The sequence below is a fragment of the Scophthalmus maximus genome, chromosome 1 (assembly GCF_022379125.1).
Source record: "Scophthalmus maximus strain ysfricsl-2021 chromosome 1, ASM2237912v1, whole genome shotgun sequence".
Classification (NCBI taxonomy): domain Eukaryota; kingdom Metazoa; phylum Chordata; class Actinopteri; order Pleuronectiformes; family Scophthalmidae; genus Scophthalmus; species Scophthalmus maximus.
Genome location: NC_061515.1, coordinates 450,001 through 469,627, shown reverse-complemented (window position 1 = coordinate 469,627; position 19,627 = coordinate 450,001). Strand labels below are relative to the sequence as shown.

Below are 19,627 nucleotides of genomic sequence, written 5' to 3'. Positions count from 1 at the left end.
AGGCGTTACCAACGGACGCAGACCAAAATGTCTCCGGACGCAACTGGACAGACGTGCAACGAGTGAGAGCAACGGATCACGTGACGTCTGTTGAGCGACGTGATAATGTCACAGAGCCGAGCAGAGAGAAGACGTCTGTGCCGTCTGAGAACCAGTGGGTTTCTTGTGAAAATATCTGGTACTTTTAGTCAAATGCTCGTTCATCAGCGGCAGCCATCTTGGTTGTTTACAAAAGTGGCTTCTCTCCGCGTCACGGTATAAACTCCGCCCATTATCAGATAATCGGTTGTGATTGGACTGGCAAGTTTTTCTGCCGGAGGGAAATCACTTCCCACTGGAGGAGATCCAACATTGCGTTACGCTTTTATCATATTTCATCAACTTCTCTAATGCGTCGTTCAATGATAACGAGGTTTCAGGACCTCGTGAGATACAGATACAGGTTGTACTGAAACACTCATGTTCATTTAGGATTTTTCCTTCTAAGTCGGCTGTATAGATCTGATGTATCACCTCTGGAAGGGCCAAGTGATTCCAAGGTAGAATCTCACTGCAAATCCCCAAAAACTGCCACACTTCTGATGTCCAGTCCTGTTTGGGCACCAACTTTAGGCGACAACTTCTCAGCTCCTGTTGAAATGTTTTTCAGCATCATGCATGAAAGAGACATGACAGTCAGCAATCATTCTGCTGCTTCGTGAATACGGTGTGGACATTATTAGGGTTGGCTGGGTATTAGTAGGAGGACAGCTTTAAGATCGATCACAATACAAAACTGTCCGACCGCCCGCCCCCCGACCAGGAATAGCAACTCTTTATAGATTTTGTGTGGTCTAATCGCATCTTTAATTAACCCTCCACTAATCGGCTCTGAGGGGTAAACCTAATGGATTAAACACTGCTGAGATATTAAAATGTAAATGGAGACGAGGAGGCGGCCTGTGGCCCCTTGTCGTGAAGCCCTGCGGCGATGATGGCATTGGATGTGATGTCACATCCATCACGCCGACGGCTGCGGAGCTTCCTCCGTATGCTCGCCGGTTCAGTGTCGTTGGCGTTGTACTTGCAGGAAATCGTCTCTGACTGTTCGGCAGAATTGACAGAGGAAGGTAATTCCCAGAAATGAGATATAATAAGGGTAATGGGATGGGATATAACTATGAATCAGCCATGACGGTTATGTTGTGGGTTTAGCGGGTTGGAGCTGCAGTCATGCGGATTGCTCATTACCCTTGCAGATTTTTAGGGCAAAGTAAGACGGAATGTCTTAACCCCTGCTGGCCTCTAATGTTCATTACACTCAAGAAGAAGAATACGCTCAATGAATTTTACAGCCTCTGAAGGCAGATACCTCCCAAACCCTCTGCTCACCCAGTTGTAGCCTTTGAGCTCCGAGGAGGCGCTTCAGACCCTCCGGCAAGTAAAACAGTGCCGTGAGTTCATTCTCAAATTCTCTACTCCACACATATGATAAGAACTGTTTTTGAGTACAGTACAACCCTGTGTACTGTACGTGCCTGTTTCACTAACTGCCCGCTGGTGTTTTTATGTTGTCGTGTGTTTTTTATGACTCATCCCGTCATTGTTGCTTGTTTTTATGATTGCCTGTCTTCACGTTGTTGCTCGTTTATTGGTGAGCCGCAGACAATAAAGGTTGATTCTATTCTAGAGCTGCAACAGTTAATCGTTAATCGCCAACTATTTTGATCATCCATTAATTGGTTCAAGTAGTTTTTATGTTGTGATTTCAGCTTCTTACACGTGAATATGTTCTGGTTCCTTTGCTCCTCTGTGACAGTGAACTGAATATCTCTGGTGTGTCGACAAACCAAACATCGTCTTTTGGGTTGTGGGAAACACGATTGGCATTTTCTGACATTTTCTGGACCAAACGACTAATCGACAGATTAATCGATAATGAAAATAATCGTTCATTGCAGACCTATTCTATTCTATTGTATTCTATGACCTGCATTTTCCTATTAGTCCGTCTCTTGCAATTAGAAGGATATTCTTCATCTGAAATTGAATCTTGAACCTGAGGAAACAGGCAAATGGGAATACTCAAAGGCAGATACTGTAGGTGAAGTGGGAAGACGAAGAGCTGCAGCGTCACGGTGCCTGGACGATGTGGTGAAGGCTGAAGTCGAGGTCCGGCAGCCGGTGAGCCGATCAGCAGAGGAGACAGACGACAAAGAGAGAAAACAGAGAATCACAGGAGAACACAATCTGAATTGACCATTAATATTTGATACATTTCGCACAAAGAAATAGACGGCCTTTGATATGCACCATTTATTTGTTTTCGGACTTGGAGGTGCCCATATTCAAAGAGATTGATAAATTGTTTGTCGCCCAAAGACGTGAGACGATAATGCACAGAGAATGGACGGGGGGGGGGGGGGACTGTCGGAGTGAGTGTAGCTGCAGAGCTGGAGGCTCGTCGCCCTCATGTGGGTATCGGTGATTAAATGGAATGCAGCAGCAGCTGGTGCACCTACATCCCAGCATCTAATCAGCCCTGAATGATGGTGCGGGCTCACGCTGTCTGCTCATTCAAACCTCATTTAAATCAAGGCAACAAGCATAAACATGGATGATATGTGTTGATGGCCCCGAACCCGCTGCACTCCAGAAATGCACCGAACACACGCGGCAGAGAAAAGTGTGAATATTTAATAAGCGCCGCAACACGCGCACGCTGACACGACTGCAGAGAGATGAATCTATGGACTGCTAATTAGGCAGCTCGTTAAATCCAACACAATGTTTCTGTTGCAGATCGACACGCCGCCGCGTGCCACTGGAATCTGAAGGTGCAGCTAGTATAGTTTTGAGCTAAATACATTTTTGCGACATTCATTTCATGGTCCAACATGCTCTTTAGTCAGAGAAGGTGAAACTTGAATAGACCAGCGGGGCCATCAGAGACTCACTAAGGGGTCGAGCGATTATCGGCGCCGATATTCACCATTTTTATGATAATCTGTATCGTTCTTTTATTAATTATCTCATCGCCGATAAGATAATTTCCCTTTTAACTGTGCTACTTTGTCCCTGCATGCGTGACACGACTCACCCTGACTAGTAAACACTTTGCATTTGCCCCAAATGAAAATCGTCGTGTGCACATCAACACAATAAGTCCACACAAGAGTGAGGCGGCCAATATGACAATCACTAATTTTCTTCTTCTGCTGCAAAGAAAAAAAATCCCCAACAACTGGTAAAAGCTGCTTTGTGACAGGCTCCTCGCTGAATCTGGGTTCCTCAACAAAGGAAGTCTTTCATCCTCAGTGGCTGTCGCTTATCTGCAGGAGGCTGCGACCGGCGCCGGAGGATCCAAGGCCGGACAAACTGTTTGAGATGCAGCGCTTCGCGTTTAAACAGCAACACAATCCCAGTTAAACCCAAACTGCTTTTCAGATTTTCCTTCTTTCACTGACACAAGGAAACGTTGCTGTTGATACATAGATACTTTCTATCATGTCGTAGAAATAACATGATGCAATGGAAATGTATTTTTCCCCACTGGCTGTCTACTCCACGTCCTTATGGAAAACCCTGGTTGGCAATATTTAATTCTATTCATTTAGTTGAATTATTTAAATAGCTCCAAATAATAACATATATTATGTTATGTACTGAATAGGGGTGGAGAAGTTGGGTGAGCACTCGGAGCTCATTGATTCATTTATTAATGGTAATAGTACTTTGACTTTACGTCATAGCCGTTATGTATGCTCATTGTATCACGGCTACGAACCAATCAGATCACTTGATTTGAGCTACCCTGTTTTATAACCATATAATTATTCTCTCCTCGTTCTGCCTTCGAGCTCCTTTGTAAACCTCTGGTTTCTTTCTGTCGTACTGTATGGATTAAGATTGACCAGATGGTTGGTGGTCAAAGACTCCTTCACTCTTGATGTTCATAGTGTTGATGCATCAGCGTGAAGAAGCTCCATGTACAATCCTTCAGGAGTCTCATTGCCACCTGCTGGCCGAGCCGAGCCGAGACCCGATCCTGTCTTGTGCTCATTGTCAATGCGTCATTATTCACGGCACCGACGAGCAGACAGTAAACACACAGCGAGTCAAGCCAAGGTCCACTCGGCTTTAACAAGTCACACTTCAACAGCTCCTCTGAGGCACTTTGTGCCGGTTTGGCGTCAGTAAAAATGTGCGTTTCTAATCCAAAGGGGCGGCAATGTGCTTAATGTTGACTGGGGGGATTACGGGTTTCGCTTCTTGAAACTCTGCAGCAGCCTCGTCTGTTTCTTTTTTTATGTGCCTGTGCCATATCATCCTGCTGATTTGCATTCTGATGCTTGTCTGCGACACAAAGCTGCAGTTTTATCCCTCACGGCGAAGCTGCACTGAGCGCTTCGACTGTCCGAAAGGATCGTCCCCCCTCAGGAGGAAAAACCTGTGGTTTTCTGAATTAGTCCTAAATGAATTGCAACGCTGAGCTATAGCGAGACAATCATTTTTTTCCAATGAGACGTTTTATTTCTTTGTGTGTGTGATTTTATTCTCCTCTTCTATTGATCTGCAGGGCCCGGGGTGGTCGGGGGAATTTAGAGCCCACGCTGCAGCATGATTAATACTGATAAGAGTGATGGAGGCGCCACATGGACGCGCTCTCTTCTGGAGAGAAGCCACAGGCATCAGCAGGACCTCGGTTCTACTGCAGACAGTCGGTGTAGGACAGTGCACAGATGTGTGAGGGGTATTGAGGCCATGGCAGGGGTGTGTGAATATCACTGAACATGTGTCCACACAGACTCAGACTCAGAAACCCACATAAACAGCTGGAGCGCTGCTACAGCAGCTTCGTCCTCTCAGGGTCGTCTCCGTCATGGACAGCGTTAAGTGGATGTGGTGCTTCTGTGGCATCATTCGTCCTCGTCAATCGATGGCCACTTGTCTTGGAGAGCTAGGGGGCAGTTTGTTGTGTCGTCGGACAGACTCCGGTGTACAGTAAACTGTCTTTATAGTTTTCTGTTACACATTCTCTTTAAAAGAATCTGAACTCAGCGTGTCCTTGCCCATGCAGAGTGTGGAGCCAATTAAACCGTGCAGATAGGAAGCGTGAGGTGTGCTTCAGCTCATTTTAATAGTCACCTGAGGCGGAGCCCCGTCCTCTAGTCTGCGCTCACTCAGGACTTCTAAAGTTCAGGTTTGAACTGAAGCTGAAATCGTATCCACTTTCTCTCTCTTGACCCTCGTCGACTAAAGACGGAGCTTCCTCCGGTACAGTACGATACAGCTGCTGGTCATGTGATGTAACCACTGTCGTACTAGGGGTGGGCGATCTGGACAAAATATCACATGACGATCTTTTAGGAAAGAATCACAATCCATGATCTGAATCACAAGTGAGCCAAACAAAAAGAAAAAAAGTGAGCGTCTTATGTCAGAAAAGGACAAATGAAAATAAAATCTATTTAAAAGATAACAGATGAGGTCTTTGACTTGGACCAGCAGACGTAGAGTTTACTTTCACTTTCACTAAATGTTTCGACAGATCGCTCGTGTTGCCGCCGTTACTTTTGGTGAAGTACAACCAGACTGTTCACTCTCCTCGCCATCGGAGCAGCGTCTTCCTCAGTACGCTGCTACTCGCTCCATTAAAAAATGAATATCTGTTGGTTCTAATGAATACACATGCAGTTTTCTGTAACCAGACTGTCTTGTGTTAGAGTCACTACAGTATCCTCGTTCTCCCGAGCGTCGCAGAAACTTCCCTGTGATCGGATCAATTCCTCTGAAAATCAGATCATATGCCAAATTAATATCGATCCCGATACAAGATCGTCAGATCCCCCCCCCCCGTGTCGTACGTTTCATTCCACCTGATGTTTTTTGAATCTTGTGAATTTTTCATTCACATTTGCTTTTGTTGTAAAGTAAGTACTGTACTTTTTCCACAGTCACATAATGTTTTCTATATGTGTAATTTTCATATTACTTCATTGAAGTTATGTAACATTCATTTGTCATTGTGTTCAGAGTTGGATCGTTTTCACTACAGTATAAACTCTAGTGAGTGGAGCAGGTGATGCGTCAGGTTATAAATACAGTGCCAGAGCAGTTTATCTGTGGTTAATGAGATTGCTAGTTTTTACTTTTTATTCATTTGCCTTTCTGATCATATCTGGCTTCTTGAATACAGATGCATTTTGGGATTCTATCAGGTGGTTATGAGAAATCTGCTCGTCTTGGTTACACTTGTCCTACCAGATTCAGACTGTACACCGGATGAAGTGTGCTCTCTGTGAGCTTGGACTTGGACGGTGTGTGTGTCGGGGTTTGGTCTCCGAAATTGAATTTTTGGACCCTAAGTGCAGCGCTGCCATCTGGTCCATCGGTCTCATATTTCTTTGAAAGCGCAAGCATCATGAATCATTTCCGTTTACAGGGCAAGGTTTCCAGTTTCGAGCTCATTCCATCTCACGCTAAAAGACAAATATTAATAATAACAATAATATTAACAATAGGGCTCTATAGCAGCAAAAGCAAGCAGCAATAATCAAGGTCCAGCTGGCTTGTGAATATTTGGGCAGAGTTGTTGCAAACTGGGAGTTCTGACCGATGACCTACTGTACATGTTGGGCTACAGTATATTGGTCCTTTTTAAACTCACAACATTCAAAACATCATTCTGCTGGTTTCCTGTGTGTTGTTAAATCGTTTGGTGAAGTCTGATCCGACATTTGCCAAATTAGAAAATTCTGTTCATACGGCACTAAAACGTGATCTTGCAATCAAAGCTGCTATTTGACAGATTTTTAGTAAGGCTTCATTTTTCATAGCCAGTTTATGCTTATGAAAAAGACAGAAAATGTTGCTCCAGTGCATGTTGGAGGTTTCCCACAGTCACAGTGCATCATATCAGTTTTAAGTAACTCTCTTTATTATTTTTGCCTTCGTTGCATAATAAGAGTGGACTGCGAACGGGGCGGCTGTGGCTCAGGAGGTCGAGTCGGTCGTCCGCTAACGCCGAAGTTCGGCAGCTTGATTTCCGCGTGCCGTTGTGTCCTTGGTCAAGACACTTCACCCACTTCCTCATTGAATGAAGACAACCTAATCCAGGATTATCAAATCAATATCACGATGAGAATAAGCAGTTTTAGCAACAAAGAAAGTCAATAATTGTCATTATGCATGTAGAACAGAGTGTGCTATCAGATTTCAAGCTTCAATCCGTAAAATAGAATTACATATTGGAATAATGAATGAAAAAAAAGTTATTTGCTTGGTATTTTAAGAATTATTATTATTATTATTATTATAATCCACCCATGGGCTGAATCTGACCGTCTACGATAAAAGTGGCATAAATCCCGGTCAGAGGAATTCCTCCCTCATTGCAGGTCACGGATGTGGACCAGGGGTTGGCATCTGTGGTCATGTGACTCAGTTGAATGAATCCTGTTCTGAGGTTGATGTCGCTGCACACAAATCGCCTGTGATACCGTGGTTATATTCACGACTCGTGAAAGAAAAATACACATTTTCTCATGGTGAAAGTGGATGAAAGTCGTGAGAGGAACAAGAAGAACATGTCTGTGGGTGTTTCGTTAGAGGACAGTGGACAGAGATGGATGAGGCCAGACGACGACACGTGTGCAACCGGCTGCAGACTTGCATCTTTTCCTCATTACGCAATCTGACATGCTCCAAAATTGATATTATAAACTCTGACAGATTTGTCACTAAGCAATTGTTAGAGGCAGCTCAGCGGTATGACAGGTAAAGAACCTGCAATCTTTCTTGTTATAACACAATGATACTAAAATACTTAAAACGCATACAAAATGGTTCTATTATGAACATTTTTATTCAAACTTTTCTTTAAAGGTTAGAAAAAATCACACACTTATGGTGAAACCACCTCACGTTAACAAATTTGAAGTATTTGCAATTTTGTGTGAACAATAAAAGTACTGACAAAATATTTAAACTTTAGGAAGTCCCCATTAATAAGGAAATAGAACACAATGTAAAACACGTTTTTAGTAAAAATAAAAACACTCATAAGTAAAAAATGATCAAGCAAACAAGAGTTCAGTGAAAAATGATAGTCACATTTATATAATTACATGTTGAGATGATCAATTTTACAATATGCTAAACTAGCAGGGTGGAATGGTCCTTTAAGGAAACTGTCTCTCACTCACATGTGATCCACGTTTAACCTTCAGTCAATAACTTGTGACAGATTGTCACGCACACCCAGATGACAGGCGCAAAGAAGTGGGTCAATGACAGATGTGTGGTCGTGCCCTTGGGTCTGATAGTTACATCTTAGGAATTTAAAATATATATGTATATATTTATGCCAATATATGGGGATATGAAAGTTGAACTAATATCTGTATCAGCCCCCAAAAATCCACAGCGCTCAGGCTCTATAGCTGTAATCATATTCACTCCACATCCGACACGATGCTGGTGATTAGGTGTCGATCAGAGGCGGTGTTTCATTGGGATGAGTTGGGCTCTGATGGCACAGTGTATTCATGCTGACACACCCCCACACTGACACATGTTTGCATTTACTTAGGTCCTACAGTACTGTATATTTGAGGATCATAGAATCTGACAGCCCTCCTTACTCTACACCGATACAAGCCATTGTCTGTGGGTTTGGCAGTGATATAGTAGATTGTTGTGTAAATGCATTCTTGACAGGCACATATTTTTCCTTCCATTATTACATATCTGGGCCTGCCTCTGTATGTACAGTACCACCTGTCCGTCTTCCATTCTCCCATTCTGTGCTCGTCATACATCCAGGGTCTATGGCCTGTCTCACCTCTCACCCCATGATGGATCCCCCACTCAGCCCAGTGGCCTGTAGACAGAATGTGTGTGTGTGTGTGTGTGTGTGTGTGTGTGTGTGTGTGTCTGTGTGTGTCTGCTCCTGCATCCATCTGCAAGCAGAGCGAATTGTGTGTAACATTGAATAATGAATGACCTACAGGTTTTCCCCCACTATTCTTTTTCACGCTTGCACACATTTAATCTGTGTGTGTGCTTGTTCGCCTCCGTGTGCGTGCAAGTGTGTGTGTGTGTGTGTGTGTGTGTGTGTGTGTGTGTGCGTTCGTGTGTGTGTTATGGTTTTAACTGATCATTGTCTGCTGTGGCTTAGAAAATCAACTCTTGCTCAGATCCAATCTGAGCATCTTATTGTGGATTTCACACCTTCCTGCCTCATCGGAACACAATGGCCACGGTGGCGGTTTCTCTAGCAACAAGCCCGTCAGTCAAGGTCATCCACGACAAAAAGAAAGAGGGAAGAACGGTGTGTGTGTGTGTGTGTGGGGGGGGGGGGGGGGGCTGAGAATGTGAACAAAGGAAAAGTCTCTTCCAATCCGATGATTTGTATTTCGTAGTGTGAACGAGTGATTTGGGAGACAGGAGTGAAAGTGCTGATGAATTGAGGAAACAGAATCATGCAGGTGTTAAACATACATTAATGTTAACAATGACTGTGACACGTCTTCTGCTGCAGTCTCATGCAGCCTTCTACATTTAAAAGAAGAGATGTTCCTATTCCGATTCTAGTATCGAAAATGTCTCTGATACTCCTGAGAATACCGGATCGATACCCCGTCTTTAAAGCCTCCGTGTCATTTTTAAAATTTTCTGGCAACATCTGGAGGTAAAGTGTCAAACCGCAACCACCTGAGCAACAGAGTCATGGACAATATATTCAACTTCTGAATAAGTTCTTCTAAATATTACACACTGTAGCTGTAAGGTTTTAGGGCTTGACTCAACTGTAGGATGATGTTGGAATACGACATGAAACAGCTTTGACATCACTGCAGCGACTGAGGAACTGGTCCTCATGAGGGTCACTCATAAAAAAAAAAATCACCAATGGCGATGCCATGATTACCAGGAGAACTGATTGGTAAGTGTAGGCGTTGCTCTCCTACGCGTGTGCGTTCAGCGAGCGTTGCCATGGTGATCTTACCCAGGGTCAGAAGGGTTAAACCTGATGTTAAACCTCGCTAACCACAAGTCCTGCTACCGAGTACACGCAGGTCTCTGATGGACGATAATCAATAATTAGTATATTCTAATCAAATCACGTGTGACAAGATAAAGTGGATTTCAAGCAGGTGAACCCGTTATGTGTTTCGTTATTCATGCACATGTTCCAGATGATAATAATTCTGTAGAAGACAGAGCCGTTTTTTATTTAAGATTACATTGTTTTTGGAATGCTGTTGATTGATTGATTGATTGATGGATGGACAAACACCATATTCAAAGTACAACCCCAGTGGGTATCATAGCAGCAGATTCTGTAGGAAGATCCTCTGTGAGTGATTATGTGTCTCATGGAATATGAATTAAACAGGCTTCAGTCTCTGGGATGCTGTGAAAGAAAATCAGTGCAGTTGATGTGAATGTGTTAAGTTAATTTACTGTAAGTACAGTAACATTGTACCGTACATGTCACGAGTAGATTGTGGCCGCTTGCTTTAATCTGTGAGTGGGAAACGGAAGGTGCTTCTCATCTCTTACATCATGAACAGATCAGATCCTCGCAGCCTGTGAGCACATCCACTTTCACCTGAAGACACTCGCCGCTTTAATATTTTGCTGGTTATGATTAAATTTAAAAGGTCGGCCACAAATCATTACCGTGGTGACAGATTGTTGCATGAGCCCCCCCCCACACACACACACACACACACACACACACACATAAATAATAAAGCTTTTGTATGTACTACCCCCCTCCCACACACACACACACACATGTATATATAATAAAGCTCTTGTATGTACTGTACTCTGACCTGTAGTTGTTTGAATATTGTGGCGTGAGACCTTATATTCATGCGCCCATCCGAAGTTGTCTTGTATATGGAACATTTTTATGATTCTGTTTCTGCAGTATATATTTGCTGTAAATCAAATTGTGCAGGTATATTATGGATTTTTTTTTGGAGCCGCCCGGGAATCTGGAGTAAATCTGCTAAAGCAGCTTTTGGATGCCGAGGAGGGTTAACTGAATACATCAGGAAGATATCAATATATCAATATCACAAAGCAATAGTGAATGTTTGGCGAGAAGCAGAGATTTTCCACCTCGCTCGTCTTCACTCAGCTCAGATTCACACACATCCATCTGTTCGCCATCACTGCTGCAGACACCGTTTGCTTCCTCAAACTCCTCTGGGCTGTACCACTCCATCCGTGTGAGGGGGGGGCTCCTCCAGGATGTCCCTCACAGGCATCTACCCCCCTCACTGCCCTCCTCCTCCCTTGTCCCCTCACGAGCCACGGGTTCACAGTCTCTCAGGGCTGTCGGCCAGAAACAACACTGCTCTCCTAATACCCTCCGCCCCTCAGATTTCACCCTCCGCCCCCCCCCCCTGCTTATAGTACAATCTCATCATTTCCAGCTCGCAAAGGGAGCGGAAAAGAGAGAGAGGGGGAGAGAGAGGGATGTTTTGAGCTGGTTTGCAGGGCGAGAGCGAGAGCGAGGGCTTGAATGCTTTTCTGTATCTGCTCTTTAGAGACATCCAGGTGAGCCGTTTCCTCCCGGAAGGTAAGAGGGAGACTGAGACCGGTGCTCGTCTTCATTCTGCATCCCCTGTCATGACTCCTCTTCCTCTGGATGCATTGCTTCCGTGAGTGTGTGTGTGTGTGTGTGTGTGTGTGTGTGTGTGTGTGTGGTTGAGCATGGATAGTACTACACACACACACACACACACACACACACTCTCTTACTGTACGAGGCGATGTGCAGACATGTCAGCGTATGTCAGATATGGTTTGCAGTTATGTGTTTGTGCGAGTGTCTCTGTTGTGGTGGTTTTTATTTTGGGGGATGTCGAGTGTGATGATGAGGTCTCATGCTAGCATTCGTAGTGGATGGCACCTGAGTCTCAATGGGGGAGGTGGGGGGGGGTCTGTTCTGGGAGTGTGGCTACTATGGGGAAGACGCGGTGGAGAGACGGTTGAAAAAGGCCATTTCACATCCGTGGCTCCGTTTGTGTTTGACGGGCAGCGAGTCTTTCTGCAGGTCGTATGCAGCAGCTCCTTGGGAAGAGCGAGCAGGCCAGTGTGACAGGAAAGGAACAAGGAAGGAGGGCTGAAACAGGAGGAGTGGAGCGTCAGGGTGTCATGTGTTTCAGAGGATAAGTGATGTCGGGAAACACGGGCCAAGTCTTAAGTGTGAAGGAGGAGCCACGGAGGATGTTGAGCTTCAAACTCCAAGGTTGCTTCAATGAATGACAAGAAACAAGTGGAGACACTGTTCTGTTTTGTCGAAGCTGCTTATTTTTATTTGCTACGACAGACATGTCCTTATGTTTTACGGGGGGCTACCATCGTAGCTTGGCAAGCCTCAGTAAGTATTCATGTGGGGCAGATTTTCTTAAACGTGCTGTACAACTGAGAAGTTACAGTTCTTATAGCCTCAAGTCGTTCAGTGAACTTCAATGGAACAAGGTTGTGCAAAGTGTCGTGCGACCACTTCCGCCATGTTTGTACCTGTTGTCATGCACTGGAGGCGGGACAACAAGTCTGCAGGTCTGCTGTCCCCGCCTCCTCCTGGAGGCCTGACACCATGAATAGTACAAATAAGACCGAGAGACTGGGAGACGTTCTCCTCTGGAAGACAGTCGTGTTGTTCCGTTCTGCCCAAACATCTCATGTTACTAAGTTCCGTCAAGCTCGGATGAAAGATGGAGGAGAGGAATTTTGTCTAGCAAGGGCACATTCTTGATTTATCTTATCGTGCAAAATGGGCAGGGCCTATGTTCAATCTCTTCAGGATCATCTTCTGAATCTGCAGACACTGGAACATTTGGACGTCTCCCTGTTGCCAAAACAGTTTGCATGATACCAAATTTGAGCTTGTGAAGCAGCGAGGCATGGGGACGATGTTCACCGAGTTTCAGCATGTTTTACCTTTTTACTATAGATAATCCCCCCCCCCAAAAAAAAACCCTACTACAGACATATATCACTGTCAGCGCTTATGTTTGACGATATGAAATCTTTTATCGTACAGAATAAACAATGCAGAAAAATATTTGCAATTATGTTTATTTATGTCTCAATTACATTTCTCATAAAGGTTTGATAATGAAAAGGAATCACTGACAGATTAAAATACAGTGGCCAATGTATCGGTATCGGAAACCTTGTACTCGCTAATATCGATATTGGCATCTGCCCCCAAAAAGTTATATCAGCCAGTACAGATATCAGCACCAAAAGACAACTTTACATGCTTAATAACACTTAATATGCATCAAAAAACAGAGGCAACAATGTTCAACGGACCTGTTTGGACTGCTAGAGCTTTGTCCAAAAGTCCAGGAACCATTTTCAGAAACTTACCTGCATCTATACTGGAAGAACCAGTGACGGTATTTAGTTTGCAGCGGGCGCTACAACATGTCTTCATCTACAGAGTGGGAAGCTCTGGTTTAGATCGTGTCAATATTAAGATTGGGGTCGGACATCTCTTGTCCCTTTCTTGATGTTTGAAAATGGCCTTTTCATCTATTTACAGCCGCTTGTCACAGGTTCCAAGGACCTGAGAGAAGTTTATCCAAACAGGTCACAGGAGCCACTCGTCCAAATACCACCCATCGCTGGATTCCAGGCCTCCGGGCTCAGACGACCCAGTGGATGTTTTCCAGAGTATTACCACATCGTGAAACCTGAGCCCTGGGGTGTCGACTGGATCTGCGAGGCTGTGGACAAGCAGGAAATAGCTGAAAGCAAATGGTTTTCTTGCTCGGCACTTTGAACCACCACTTAGTTTTTATCATGTCCTTCATGTTATGAACCATCTGAAGGCGTGTTTTATTCATTTCGTGTTGAGGTTACTGACAAATATCTGTACATCAACTACATTGTGAGCCTCAGCGCTGCTCGTGCATGACTTCTGGTGGGATCGCTCTTGTGCAAGACCTGCATACTGTACAGGCCTCTGTCAGCAATGCTTTCATTCAGAGGCTATCCCCCACAGATTGAGTTGGGGGGGGGGGGGGGGGGGGGGGGGGGGTGATGTAATTCACATGAAGTGGCTTCAAAACGAAGGTGTTTGCTCAAGTGGCTCTCGTGTAAATGAATCAGAAGTGGCCAATTACACATGAAATCCACATACAGTCTTTGTGATGCTGATTTCACGATGACTCCTCGTGTTCATGATATGTTTTAATTATTAGCTACGGTCGTGCCATTGCTCCCTCGGTAGCCCCGTCAACTGGTCTTCCGTTTGGTCACAGACGGAAATATCTCAACAACATTTCGGTGAGTTGTGATTACGTTTTGTCTCTGACATTCATGGTCCTCAGAGGATGAAACCCCTTGACTGTGGTGTTCCTGTGACCTTTCCTCAAACTGCAAAACTAATGACTTTACCTTCAGCTGCGTCTGTCCTTTGTGTTCGGTGCTAATGTTAACATGTTAATACGCGAGACAAAGAAGGGGAACATTTGTTAGCATTTAGCTCATTTGTAGAGCTGCCGTGACTGCTACAAGATCACATGACCTTTAAAAGAAAACCATCCCTTCCCTCCATCACTTTTACACATGAAGGCCAGTGTATGAGTCGTGTGGACTTCTACGTTGAGCACAGCCTTTGAAAACAGTTTGAAATGTGTGAGCAGTTACCAAAGAGAGGGGTCAAACAAAACCAAAAATGTAGTATTTGACTTTTCTGTACCTGTACTGGTCGCTATGCCAAAAGGAATCAATAATCTTATTTGTAATGAGTCCTTAGAGTAGGATTCATCTTATGGGAGAAGACACAAGAACATTGCCACCAGCACTTCTGCATTACAGCAGAATGAAAAGTTCTACTTGGTAAAGTACTTTCACAGTATTTTTGTGCTCCTGGCTCAGGCCTCACTGTACGTGACAGTAGAGTGTCGAAGATGAGCACGGGTGGTGAAAAGAGAAGTCTGTGGGGTGAAGTCTGGCCACGGTTTTCTCCTGAGTGACTGTGTCCGACCCTGAAGTCGGAGTTTGCTGGGAAACCGGCCAGTTTAATCATTTAAATGCCTGTTTTTTTGGGGGGGTTTTATTCCCTAGCATCTCAATCAAAAGCAGTGTCCGGTTGTTCTGATGAGGAGCTGGAAGGTTTGACCGAACATTTCCCCTCCCTCCAACAACTCGGCTGGACCTCAGAAACCTCAGAATTAGCCAAGTTATTACTGTGACGCAGTGATAAATTGATAAATTGATAGAATAGTGTTTGTGAAACCTGCGAAACAGCAGCCTGTGGTTTCACGGTGATACAGTATAATAATAGGGCTCAATTTGAATCTGTAAACTTTGATTTCACCACTTAGATCCTCAAGAGTTGCCAGTAGCCCTGGCAGGAGGGAATTTAATGTCTACTTGTGTAAAAGGAACTAACAGTCATATCTAAACACAATGCAGTGATATACTATAGACCTTCACCTCCACCCCACAGGATGTCAATTCATTAGGGATCCATGAAAAATGGAGATGATATTGTGGCTTAATGTTGAAGCAAGTGTGAAAGTCCTATAAACTGCAGTTCCTCTATCTATCTATCTATCTATCTATCTATCTATAAGCTATTTATCTATCAGCTATCTATCTATCATCCATTTATCCATCCATCTATCATCTATCCATCCATCCATCCCTCCATCCATCTATCCATCCAACCATCCATCCATCCATCTATCCATCCATCCATCTCTCCATCCATCCATCTATCCATCCATCTATCCATGCATCCATCATCCATCCATCCATCTATCCGTCCATCTATCCATCTATCCATCCATCCATCCATCCATCCTCCATCCATCCATCCATCCATCCATCCATCTATCCGTCCATCCATCTATTCATCTATCATCCCTCCAACCATTTAGAAGCCCAGGGATGCTGCTCCCTGCTTGGTTCCCCTCGTTTGTATCCAGAATAATAAGACTTTCATCATCATCCATCTATCTATCCATCCATCAGCATTACGTCACAGCAGCGAAATGACAAAATGCAAATAGATATTTTGTTTGGCTGGTTCACCTAACGAGAATGACTTGCAGAGAGAAGTCACATTGGCTTTTGACAGGAGTCCAACAGAACTCAAGTATATGAGAGAGTAGGTACTGCCAAGAAGTTGTTTCCTCTCTAAATAACCTAGGAAATGAATGAAATCTCACAAATTGATCAATCATATTCACGTGTACTTGTGTGGAGAAACAATTTGTCATCACAATAAGTTCCAAACCCTAAACGCAAAGGTATGGGAAGTGTTGTCTATGTGCAGGCGTTGGGGAGTTTGGTGCCTTGCTCAGTGGCACTTTTAGGTTCATGTTGAACTTGCGTCGTAGTTCAGGCTCCAGCATCTCGTCTGTTAAACTGTGAGTCAGTTGTCATATCAGGCCGTTCTCATGTTCACCCCGTCCATCGCTGTCGGAGTTGTCCCGACCGAAGCGTCGCACAACGCTGCTGTGTTTGAGGAGGCACGTGCTATTTTTAGAGCAGACATATACACACAGCTTCATCTGTGTGTAGAAGAACACTGAGACAAAGGCTCCAGACAGTGTGGTGTGATGGGGGGGTGCAGCATTATTCTTTCCTCGTGTATCGTCTCACTGTCGTTCTTTGAGCCCAGGAAGACGAGCCAGGAGAAGCTGATTCCTCTGCTCCGTCACTCCGCGGGTCGTAGTCAACATGGCCGATGGTCTTGAGTTAGTAGAGCTCTCTACGGTGGATTGGTCTTTTACGGCCTCTGTGATCTCTTGTCATCCTTCAAAGCTAATGTCATCAGTAACTACTTCTCTGGACATGTGGTTGCATTAGCCTGGGCCCTGCCCACTTTGTTACTGTTACTGTCTCCCTCCTCCTCCATTAATGAATGACAACTCGTAAGAGAAGATTAATCCCTGATGATAACCCGCGAGGCAACGGGGTCACTGCAGCAGCGCAGAATAAATTACAGATACTGTGGATCACGGTGATAGACCCGGTGTTGGTGGGAGACGCGGTGATTAAAGACGTTGTCCTTCCTCCAGGATCGATATGGTGTAATTGCCTCTCCGCTGTCTCCACGGGGGGCGTTCCCATCCTGGCTACGGAGGAAACCAGATGTCGCGGGGCACCACATCCTTCACTAACCATGTTGACCTTCCAATAACCGGTGCACAGGATACACTGCAGTCTTATTTATTATTTTTAACATTATATATATATATATATAGATGTTTAATTCAATTCAGTTGTCCTTGTCGTTATGACCCAGGTCGTGAGGGGTTAATGAAAGGTAGAGCTGCGATTAGTTATCGACTGCTAAATTAATCCCCAACTATTTTGATAATCGATTAATCGGTCCAAGTAGTTTATAATAATACAATTATATATATATAAATATATATCTCTGATATCAGCTCCTTAAATGCGAATGTTTTCTGGTTCCTTTGCTCTTTGGTGTGTGCGGAGGTAAAGCTGCACTTCTTCATGAAGCTCTGTGAGACACGAGGGGGCGTGGTCTTCACAGGGGAGCGTGTGTTCGTTCACACGCGTGTAACCGAGAAACTCATGAAGAGCAACAATGAAGCTTGGAGCGAGGTGTCGTGTTCTGAATACAGCACAGAGGCTGTCGATGAGAACACAACAAGCCCATATGATCATTTCTACTTCCTGCAGCTGGATACAAAATAAAATGAATGTAAATATATAAATGAGACGATGAGATGAGCACTTTCTAAAGGAAACCTGACCCGGAGCAGGATGCTCGTGGACACGGCTGAGTTGAATCATTTACAGCTGACGACACGTGACTATCACGTGCTGGCAGACGCAGGATATTCACATCTACATCAGGGTAAAGGAGCGGAAGGTTTCATTTGACATGAGTAAAAATACAAAAAGGATCATCGGCAAAATGTACAGAATGACCCCTGTCGGTTCTACATTGTGTCCACCAGTCATCATCACTGACCTAGATAACGTGTGAGCTTTGTTTCTCACTATTTACACACTGTTGAGATCTTTTATATGTAACAATGTCAGATTTTAAAAGCTTATAATATATATAATATCGATTTTATGGTAATATATCATCAGCAGACCAACTAGTGTCCAACATGTACAATTAAATGTAGTGGAGTAGAAGTGTGAGGTAGAATGAAACAGAAATTACAAAACGGAAGTAAGAACTGGACTTGATTATAGTACTTGAGTACTATATATGATATGATATATATAATGTATACTTGTAAAGAAATACACTGAGCTCAAACACTTTGACACATTGATTCACTTAATAGAAAGTTGTAAGATAATCAATGGGAGTGGGATTTTTCAGAAAAGTGTCAGTCTTCATACGTTAAGACTGATATTTCCAGAGTAAACGTTGTCATCATCGTCATCATCATCATCTTCATCATCATATTGGACTGGACTGACCGGTTCCTCCTACGTATAGTAGTACAGAAATGAATATGCTAGAGTTGCTCTGTGTCTCCTCATGTAGTGATCCGGTCTAGTATTGTACAGGGTGTTATTGTCCCCTGGCACCTGTCAGGTTTTTGTTTTTAAAGTTGATGGTTTGAATTGGACAGTTTTATATCCCCAGAAATAGAAACAACACATTGGTGACACGTGCAGACGGGCGCCTTGTGTTGTGGGAGCCGCTCCGTGTGTCCGATGAAACGAGACCCGGCCCCGAGTTAAATAACAAGCCGGCAAACTGTGCAAGGTGACTCCTCCTCGTGTATCAGGGTAATTAGAAGTTCTTCCTGCAGGGGAGCCCGGGCCCTGAATATTTAATCCCCGAAAGGAGCCGTGGCAAAACATGTCATGCCGCCTGCGTCTTTTGTGTTCAAGCATTCACAGGCCACGGCGGAGGAGCGGCTGCTGAGGGGCTTTGTGCCGCAGACGCGATGTGGAGTGTGTGTGTGCAGAGCGAAGGGCTGTTTGTTCCCCCGGCGGCCTCGAGGGAGACACCACGTAAGACTGGGCCCACGAGATGTGTGTCAGAGAAAGGCTGGAAGTTTGTGAATGCGCAGTTCACAGGAAGCAGCTCTCTCCCTGGTGTGTGTGTGTGTGTGTGTGTGTGTGTGTGTGTGTGTGTGTGTGTGTGTGTGTGTGCGCAGCAGAGCCAAGTTGTTTTTATCAGAGAAAAGAAAGATGGAGATAAAGAAGCCTGGTCCGAGCGGAGAGGTGTCAGCGATGCTCTGCAGGGAGGCGAGCGATGACACACGGAGGAGACGGGGTTTTAGATGAACGCTGCTAATCTTTTTTTGAAATATTCTTTCCTCCTTCTTTCTCTCAGATATGTGTCACAAAGATGTCCACACGCAGCTGCCAGGGAACGGACTCGGTCATCAAGCCCCTGGACACCATCCCTGAGGACAAGAAGGTGAGAGTGCAGCGCACGCAGAGCGGCTTCGACCCGTTCGAGAAGCCCGCCAGTCAGGTGAAGAGGGTCCACTCCGAGAACAATGCCTGCATCAACGCCAAGGGCTCGTCCGCCGGCAAGGAGTCGCCCAAACTGCGCCGGCACTCCAGCCCCAGCTCCGTAAGTACACGTGTGTGTGTGTGTGTGTGTGTGTGTGTGTGTGTGTGTGTCACAAATCCAGCGGCCCAT

General features: G+C 44.6%; 1 protein-coding gene across 4 annotated transcripts in view; it reads left to right on the top strand.

Annotated features, from left to right (window-relative positions):
* cdk14 (cyclin-dependent kinase 14) overlaps nucleotides 1–19,627 on the top strand; it is a 96,579-nt gene that overhangs the window by 11,466 nt on the left and 65,486 nt on the right. Inside the window, exons 1-2 of one of the 4 annotated variants that reach the window (XM_035626566.2) lie at nucleotides 11,432–11,581; nucleotides 19,313–19,558. In XM_035626566.2, the coding sequence (XP_035482459.1) occupies nucleotides 19,328–19,558 (231 nt within the window). In that variant the 5' untranslated portion in view covers nucleotides 11,432–11,581; nucleotides 19,313–19,327. Of the gene's footprint in view, nucleotides 1–11,431; nucleotides 11,664–19,312; nucleotides 19,559–19,627 lie in introns of those variants that run through there. The other 3 variants (XM_035626575.2, XM_035626582.2, XM_035626555.2) reach the window with 3 other exon arrangements.